The sequence below is a fragment of the Lepidothrix coronata genome, unplaced genomic scaffold, assembly GCF_001604755.1.
Source record: "Lepidothrix coronata isolate B3197 unplaced genomic scaffold, Lepidothrix_coronata-1.0 Scaffold252, whole genome shotgun sequence".
Lineage (NCBI taxonomy): Eukaryota > Metazoa > Chordata > Aves > Passeriformes > Pipridae > Lepidothrix > Lepidothrix coronata.
In genome coordinates, this window is record NW_016690432.1 from 941,911 (window position 1) to 951,271 (window position 9,361).

The window sequence follows — 9,361 nt, forward strand, 5'->3', positions numbered from 1 at the left end:
AAATGAACTAAATTAACCTTGTTACTTGTCAAGTTCACAACACAAGCCTGGGTCCTTGATCCACTGCATTGACTAGGAAAATGTCCCCACGCTAAGAAATTATGTTATTTTGGTGTTACCTCCTAAGCTGCCATCCTAACTGCACAAAAGGACTGTAGAAAATACAACTGGTTGGTCTAACTGCTGGATGGGTATTGAGATAAACTGATGCTCCAAGACAAGTTTGAAAACCGAAAATAAATCTTAAGGAATCACTGTTCTTAAGAGGGACCCAATTCCCAAGCTGCACATGCAATAACCAGCTGGTTTTCCATGTTCAAATCCTAGTTTGTACTCAAGCTGACAATACAAGACGCTGAACATAAGCTGCACTTCACTCACCAGTAGCCATTTAACCGGTCCACATCCAAGAATTTCCAGTTGTCTCCCTTTGCCATTGTCTCATTTAACTGATAGGCAAGCTTGATATCCTTAAGATCACAGCACTGCAACAAACCAGTTGGATTTTAAAGATAAAAATATACCACGCCATACATCCCTCTGAGACTCACTTTCACAAAGGTACACACATTCATCACAGGCATGCAAGTTACCAATTTGGAAGGGATCAGGCCGAGAACTGCAGAATTGTGGGGGAAAGTTACAAGAAATGATGAAAACAGATGAAAATGGGAGATACTGAGAGCTCAGCCTTGTATGACGGGGTGGAAAAACTCACAGGCAATTCTTAAACAGCTGGAGAGCTCTAAGGAATTCTGATGGCAGGGAAGAGGCACTTACCACTTGCATGGCAGTGGAAAAAAAGTTGGCTGAAAAGGAGAAAACAGTCTGTTAGCTTCAAACTTCCAAGGAGACATAGAGCAACTCATTAACCCATCCCCCCCAGAAGACAGACATGTTCAATTAGAAAGCTCAATTTGTCTCAGTTTGGCATTGTAGCAGGTTTTCACTTTCTAGGCAGAAACGTTGGTGGGGCAGGAGTTGGGTGGCTTTTATATCCTTCTGGCAACAGCTTAGAGCAGAGAAAGAAACAGTGTAACACACATAGCAGAAAGAAGCAAACAAAGGTGTACAACATTCTGCCTATTTCCATGATTCTTTCCTAAAATCAAAAAAAAAAAAAAAGCTGGTAGAATTACCTAATACCCCTTCTACAGACCCATGCTTCGGTTTTCCATGAAGTTTTATTTCCTGACATTTTCTGAAAAGGATTAGGAAGAACTAGAATAGGAAAACTCACACCACACTACAACAAAAACCTGCCATTCACCAGATGTGTATCAGGAAGCTGCTACCTGATGTTCCTCCTTAAACTAATCTTGTAGATAGCCTTGGGTTTTTTTTAATTCTATGGAGCCCAAATGCTCATTCACATGGCTTACACTCCTACTTCCCCACAGAAGCTAGTGCACCAATGCACAGCACGATTTCTGGCACTGGAATTTGTCCTTCTTTGTCTCCAAAGGGTATCAGAAGGGACTGAGAAGCAAGATGCATGCGTTTTTCCTAGCTGAGTAAAGCTACCTGAAATTCATAGGTATCTTTTCACCCAAGCTTACCCAGTGTAGATTGTCAGATATATGGAAGACCTTACCATCATCAGGGTCCTGGGGAGTGAAACTTCTCTTTTCAACCTCATCTAACACCTCAGAGATGATGCCTGATTGGGGAAGATCAACTGTGGGACAAAGAGACAAAGCAACACATCTCAGTTGTGCCAATCACTTCCTTAGTGAAGAGCATCAGCCTGCAAATACAACATGGAAATGGAAACAAGTAACATGATTTAAAACAAGTGTCATGATTCCCTTGGTGCTCCACACCAGCTGCAGCTTTGTGTGCTCTGAGATTTGCCCTACTATTGCCAGATTTTCAGAGCTGAATAGGGCAGATTTAGAAAGAGAAAAGTGCTTTCTAGCAAGGAATCAAATAGGCTGGAAGTTTGTCTCTTAGAAGGCTGCACTGGGAAAAGCAAAGCATTTAATGAAGAAACAAAAAAATTTAAAAGGGGAAAAAACAAAAACAAAAAATCTCACAACCAGAGAGACTCCAGAGCAGTTCCTTCACGTTTCTTAAAACACAAGGACTGCAGTTACACTACTGTGCCTCTTCTCTTCCCATAGCCAAAATTCTGTGGGCATGGAGTCTTGAACAGTTGGGTTCCTGCTTTTCTAACACAGCGATTTTTCACTACAGCTCCAGTGCACAGAACTGTTGCAGAAAGAGAATCCCGGTGCAATTTCATCCCTGTGTGTGGCACAGTCCATGAAATCACACACACTGGGGTCAGATCCAGCCCCCACCAAGACTGGGTAGCATTTGCTCCCTGTATGAGCTCATCATCCTCTGTAGCTTTTTTTTTCCATCCAAGCAGAATCAGGCTGCACAGGTAACACTAAGACCACACATGTAAGAGCTTGTCTTTTAATCCATAAATCAATCACCCATGACATTTGGAAAGCATTTAAAGCAGATGCTGAGCAAGACACATCCATGGACAAGCCGATATCGCACGTACCGCCTCTGTAAAATATCGAGAGGAGATGATCGTACGTCGCAAGGCTGGGCTCTGAAAAGCAAAAACACTGAAGTTACTTCATCATTCCTGGTTGAGCTTTGTGCCTGACTCTAATTCAGTCTCTTCCCTCACAGTCAGGCGTGCATAAATTTACTCAAGTATCTCTCCCCGTCCACCCTAATGCTGGAGCAGACCTCATGTACACCCATGAGGAGAGATGGTATCTAAGTGGATCACCAGCTAGAACATCCCATTTCTATGGGGAGAGCAGCCAGGATTCCCTGCTCTAAATTAAAACAGAAAGTACTTCTTTAGCTAGTTTCCCTTCTGCTCATGAATGTGTCTTTAGCCTACCAAGAAGCACATTACTGGGGCCCAGTACACTCCACAGGACATCAAATCAGTTGAGCAGATACTTCCTCGGTTTTTGCAGCATTTATTTGAAACAAAAAAGCATTATCTAGATCAAAAGCTTTTTTTCTGTAGAGATGCAGATATATAGACCTGAACTAGCTTGGGTGGCTTGTGAAGTACATCTTCCCTCCAACCAGGAATCCCTGTGTTGTGTGCTACTTAACTATTCTATCCTGCAGTTGGCACTGGAATATAATAACCATTGAATATAATAAATATTCTGGTACTCTTACCTATATCAAGTGCTTCCATTTCCTTCAATACCATTAAACACATATTTCTGCCCACACCACCACATCTTCTCAGAGTCTTCAGTAAAGCATTAAAAGTTAGCAGATTTGGTTGCACTTCCTGTTGGGCCATGTGAGTCAGGAATTCCTTAAAAAAAAATACCCAAATCCTTAGTGCTTCACATGTTACAGGCTGCAGTTCAGCTTTCAGACAGGTTATACATATTTCCTCAACCTAGTCCTTCTCATCCCCTTCAGGTGACCAACTTTGCTTTAACTGATCATTTATTGAGGGAGTACTGTCTGATTTTTAGTTACTTTGACCAAAACCCAAGGCTACAACATTACAGAGGATCAGATCTTGGAGAATTGTGTCTAGAACATCAAGAAAATTTTTATAGTTACATACTACTTCTCCTTACTGATCTTATGTCATTAAAACTGGAGCCCCATATGTTATCCCTCAAAATTCCATTTCCATCACAACACCATGAATTACAATCCAAAGAGCTTTCATCTGAAATTGTTGATTTTATCTCCCAGTATAATTTCCTCAGTTACTTTCTGTCCAAGCAGTTCTTGGATCAGGTATGTTCTCACAAGGCAAACCACTCTGCAAGGGCAAGGCTGGATTTTGTACATTTGCCACTCCTCCATAGTTGGCTTTTATATTTAAACTAGAGAACTTCCTTTGCAGAAGAAATTAGTAGTTTGGGACAAAGCTCTTGCTTTTCTAGCAACTGCAAAATTTTAATGGTAAAGCAGACCCAGATCCTACACTCTTGCCCCTTCCCCACCTCTTTGCTCTACCCTCCTTACCTTGGCTAATTCCCATCTTTCTATGAACCTCTCCTTTAGATATGGGACTGCCTTGATCAGTGCGTTGAAGGTGTGCACATCAGCTGGAAAAATGTAAGATAATCCACTTTAACTGACAATTTATTAAGTCTACAAGAAAACAGCTTGTTCCAACATGGCTCAGCTTTTGGCAAAGTCTCGTGCAGACCTGTTTGCAGTGAGCCGGCCACACGCCAGCTGCACTGAAACCACCAGTCTGCACTCAGCTCCCATGATCCAGCTGAGGTCCGTACCCCTGCGCCAATCATCACTGCCATGGGACAAACACTCATGGACCCAACACGGGGTTCTGGTACTTAGGAGATCACAAAGAACCAGGAGACACTCACCCTTGTGCCTTTCATTCAGCATGTCTATGTACATGTCATAAGCTTTAGAAGCAGCCCCATGCTGAAAAAGACGATAAAAATAAAGAACCTCTATGACTGAGATTTCACAAGCTGAAAAAAATCCCTCAGCACTGAAGAATAACTTTACCTTCACCATCCCACGGATCATTGTGCAATAGGAGTGTGCATTCCTCTCTGGCATTATCTTAAATATCCTCTCAGCATGGTTGTTCTCCCTAGAATCAAGGAATAAGCCGAATGTTGAAGAACGAAATAAAGGATAACTTTATGAAAAGGATTCAACATGCAGAGCAAAACAAGGGGCTGTACCCCCAGTGGCTGACAGTCAAATACCAAATTACTTGTGATACTTTGAGCTGTTCTACAATCATCAGATTTCCATCAACACTTTAACACAGATGTATTTAACAAGTAACACCTGTGAGCATGGCCTGCTGAAGACCTGAATTCTGTTTTAGTAACAACGATGCATGTGCACAACCCACTGAATACGGGAATATTGGCAACATTTTCTATACCTCCATCTAGGGCCAGATGACTGTGAACCTCTTTGGAATTGTCTCTTTGGAGCCTTCTGCTCTGATGCATTCACCTGGAGAGATTTTTGCAGAAATAAGTTTCTCAGAGCTCAAAACTGTGATTAAACATCAAATGACTAGATTTGGCAACAACACAGAAGTTCACCAGCAATTTATATTACCAAAGGTGTTTTTTAATAGGTTACATAAAAATAACTTCTATTATATTTTCTATTAGAATGTTCAGGAAACAGTAACTAGATTAAGAACATTTATGTTATTAAACGTACTAACATGATAAATTACATGTATTTGTGGAGTTGGTGGGAATCATTAGACTATAGCAAATACTCTGTAGAACCCTTTCTTCCCAGGGACAGCACATCTACTACTGTCCCCTGGAACCTAATACTCTGATGTCACACAAGGAGCCCTCAGCTTCATTAAAATCCAGTCAACATGGTTCAGACTGGAAGAAAATTACCTAGGTGATCTACACTAGAGTTACTAGATGTCTTCTTTGCAGGCAACTGTAAAAACAAGGCTGTCAGGGAGAAACTGTTATTTAAACACAGCTCCGCAGAACTAAGCCAAGACAGGGTTTCATCTACTTAGTTCAGCTTTACATCAACCACTGTTGTTACTAGGTCAGACACTGGCTTTTTAGAACACTTATCTTCTGGGAATGCTGACTGCATGTGACCCCCCTCAAACCATCTATCAGGCAAGTTGTCAAAGTACAAAAAACTTGACATCATCTTGATACGCTCCCACTGCATATGAAACAAAATATTAGAGATCAACAGGTTTTTCATACCTCTGGTTCTTCCAAATCCTCTTTTGCTTCTTCCTCCTTTTCAGAAGTAGATTCTGCATCTCCATAGAAGGATAACAAATCTAAAAGGCTGTTTGTGGTCTCCAGAGATACAGGGGTACCTTTAGAAAACGAGGATTTACGACAGTCACAGAGAAAGTAAAAAGCACATTCTGCAGCCATATCAGAAAAATGTGGGCACCCAGTTACACCACTTTGCTGTCTTTCAACACAAGGACATTCTCTAGCAAGTCCCTAAACACTGGGTGTGACAACAGCACTGTCACGAACCCACTCATCACAGGAGACAATTTTAACACTGACTTAAGAGTATTTGTTTTTCTGCTGAGGCCACTGAAAGGGTAGAGTTTTCCTGATCAGGTGGGAGAGGGAAGTGGCAGCTGGTAGCCAGAACTGTGAGGCAGCATAAGACCAAAACAACGTCTGAAATTTCTAGTGCTTTACAGAACTTCTCCTGGGATACACTCTGCTGTGAAGATCATTTTATGCCTTTCACTTTCTATGAAACAGATTTAAAACCAACATAGGAAAAGGATTTCATCTGCTTCCTGTTCAAGAAATCAGTTGTTCTCCCTATCACCAAAGTGACACACAAGAGAAGCAGTGGCTAAGATTGGATTATTCTCCAATAACTCTAGAGAACCATTTTGCCAGACCAGAGTCGGTTGTGAAAGGCAGAAACACAGTCACAAAACTGTCCCCACAGCCTGTGACAGCTACTAAAATATTTTTGGCACAATTTAAGCAGAGCTCTACTGCAGAATCCAGCAGGTGACCACATACCTGCTTGTACAAGCTGATCAAACATGTCCACAGACTCTTTCACCCTTCTGAGGCGGATACGCTCCTTCAGAGCTTCCTCACTCACTCCTTCAATTTGAGGTGTAAGAGTCTCAGGCATCAAGCACTGAAAGCAAAGAGTGAAAGTTAGTCATGAGCTCAAACCTTGCCTGAACTATCACTTAAACACTAACCAAATATCCTTAGTCTTCACCCAATACACCGTTTGCACCCTAACAACAGCAGTCCTTTTGCTGATGAAGGACCACACACATCCTCATCCCTCACTTTTGTGCCACCTAAACAACTTTGCTCTTCCTACTTTTGTCTCAAGAACCTGATATGATATTGAACTCCCAAGGAAAAATGTTCGCTTCATAATAGAAACACGGTGCTGCTTTCATAGCAGTCTGCAAACCAGTTTTCAAAATCATCCTTTTATGTTAGCTTTGGACCAGTCTGACACCTGAATTCACTGCCAAAGCACAAATACAATGAAAATTAAAAGCAAAAAGCTTACTGGTACATTGGGCTCTGCAAAAGTCTTGTCAAAATACTGAGGGAAGTTCTGAATGATGTATTTTGCAGCATTTCTCCCGGACTCCTTTGACAACGAATACAGACGCTGCAGTGAAATTAGAGAGAATGACATGAATAAACACAAATTACAAGGCCAAGAGTGAGGAGAAACATTTTCTGTAACTCTGAACATTCTGATGGGATCACATTAAACTCATGCTTTGTTTTCAACTTATTGAAATCACAGGCACGAGACAGCATTCAAGGTAAACATTCTGGTATTTATGTGAGTATGTCTGTTCCTTAAATGTCACTGTACTTCTTTGTTGCTTAGTCAAGAGACACAGTTCTATATCACACATCTCAAATCCTGTACTACTACCTCAAGCTCAAAAGCATCTCTCATTTTAGAGAGAAAATTCTGAAGAAAAAATCTGACACTTCCATTTTCTTTTGTAATCAAACCCAGGCTCCAATTAGATAAGAGTCTTCATAGCCTAGACAAAGGTGGGGGGGAAAGTTATCAACGATCTGAAAGGAAATACTTACAGAATTTGCTGCATTTCTTGGCATAAGGAAAGGGTCATCTTGGAATATATAATGAGCAGCAGTGGGGTCCTGTAGGAAGAAGAACCCAGCACTGAAAGACTTCCAGTTATGTTCACAGGCCTCATGGAATTTAAGGCACAATAAATACTTCCACCATAACCACCACCTGATGCACATCTTACAGAAGTTCCCCGTATTCAAAAAGGCCTAATCTGTTTGGAAATAGTTTTAAAGTATTTCCATTTTACACACACATGCAGGCTAACATGGTGACAACAAAACTATAACATGGCAAGCATCAAGTGCTCTGCAAATCAAGTAGGACCCCAACTGTAACAGCCTTGGGAAGCTGAGAAGACCTGCAGGTTTTGATTCAATTCCCAGAAGTCAAGATAGACAAGATTAAAGAATGGCATCACAGCATTTCCAGCTGTTGCCCAGCAAGAGCAGACACTCACTGCACTTTGCAAGGCTTGCTTTCTGGACTGAGATTGGGAAGAGACATTCTGGATTGGGAGGCTGAACTAGTAAAGGAACTTGCTCCTGATGTTAACAAAAGTCTTACTAAAGTACTGCAGCTTTCACTGGTAACTGCAGCTCTCAGCATGAGAATGAGGCTTTAAGGACACAGGAAAACATGTGGAGCAAAACTGAAAATCCCATAAAAACCGGATGTAAAAGTCCCTTCTATGATTTATGGCCAGAGTAGAAATTAAGAGCCTCCTCGGCACGAGGCTATTGCATGAGATGGACAACCTGAACCTATTTCCATGACCAACAGTACTACTCACCCTGTTCACAGTGGAAGCCAAGGTCTGGAGCACTGCCAGCTTATCCCTAAACACAGAGGAGCTTTGGTTAATACTCAGCTGCAGACTTTGAATGCTATGGGTTACACTGTACAGAGAACGAGCACAGGATTGTCCTGACCCATAACAATTTTCAGTTATAGGAAATAATGCTTTTGCTGCCCTTAGAAAATAACACTTTTTGCAAAGGGAGGAAAAATTCAACTGCAAAAATGGTCTCAGTTCTGGAACCACCCCAGGAAAAAGAAAAGATTTCGAGGAAAACCAGAAGAGCACCTGTGTTTCCTGCTACGACTCCTGCCCTTGTAATACATTATCAAAAAAAAAATAGGGAAGAGACACACAAAGAATTCCCCAGAATGCTCCTCTCAAGAGCCCTCTCCAAGATACGTCCTTGCAAGAAAAATAAAACAACACAAAACTGTAGATCCTTAAGACTTTAGTTCTTTTAAGCAAACAAGGAAAGGCCAATGGAAGTGTTTAGGTGAGGAAGGGAGCACACACAGTCTGCAGAGAGTAAGAGTCAAGAATATTCCTAGAGTTCCCAGTCAGTCAGCAGGAAAACCACTGGTGGGACTTTGCATCGAGGAACACAGGAATCTGAATTTTCTGTTTTTTTAAATTTACACTTAGCTGTCTAACAACTGTTTGCTTCCAAGTCAAGAGATATTCCAAAAGTAAAGACTCACCATGTTTTCCTTCGAGGGAGCACAATTTCTTCTTGAGTTACTACGAGAAACAATATTAAAATGCTCATTAGAAACAAAGAGATGCCCAAGGGAAATCCTGACCTCATTTGCTGTGGGTGTCAATCTCTTCTCCCAAGTAACAAGTGATAGGACAAGAGGAAATGGCCTCAAGTTGGACATGGGGAAGTTTGTGTTGGATATTAGAAAAAATTTCTTCACTGAAAGGCTTGCCAGGCACCGGAACAGGCTGCCCAGGGCAGTAGTGGAGTCACCACTCCCAGAGGGATTTCAA

The 9,361-nt window shown here is 41.5% G+C and overlaps 1 protein-coding gene across 2 annotated transcripts in view; it reads right to left on the reverse strand.

Moving 5' to 3' along the window:
* Positions 1–348: 348 nt before the first annotated feature.
* Positions 349–9,361, reverse strand: part of PTCD3 (pentatricopeptide repeat domain 3) — an 11,181-nt gene continuing 2,168 nt past the window's right edge. For both annotated transcript variants that reach the window (XM_017835236.1, XM_017835237.1), the window contains exons 3-17: positions 9,070–9,109; positions 8,363–8,408; positions 7,572–7,640; positions 7,024–7,128; positions 6,507–6,630; positions 5,706–5,824; positions 4,889–4,962; positions 4,498–4,585; positions 4,350–4,410; positions 3,982–4,064; positions 3,166–3,310; positions 2,519–2,569; positions 1,595–1,678; positions 781–809; positions 349–485 (exon numbers count right to left, since the gene is read on the reverse strand). In XM_017835236.1, coding sequence (XP_017690725.1) covers positions 378–485; positions 781–809; positions 1,595–1,678; positions 2,519–2,569; positions 3,166–3,310; positions 3,982–4,064; positions 4,350–4,410; positions 4,498–4,585; positions 4,889–4,962; positions 5,706–5,824; positions 6,507–6,630; positions 7,024–7,128; positions 7,572–7,640; positions 8,363–8,408; positions 9,070–9,109 — 1,226 coding nt within the window. In that variant the 3' untranslated portion in view covers positions 349–377. The remainder of the gene's footprint in view (positions 486–780; positions 810–1,594; positions 1,679–2,518; positions 2,570–3,165; positions 3,311–3,981; positions 4,065–4,349; positions 4,411–4,497; positions 4,586–4,888; positions 4,963–5,705; positions 5,825–6,506; positions 6,631–7,023; positions 7,129–7,571; positions 7,641–8,362; positions 8,409–9,069; positions 9,110–9,361) is intronic.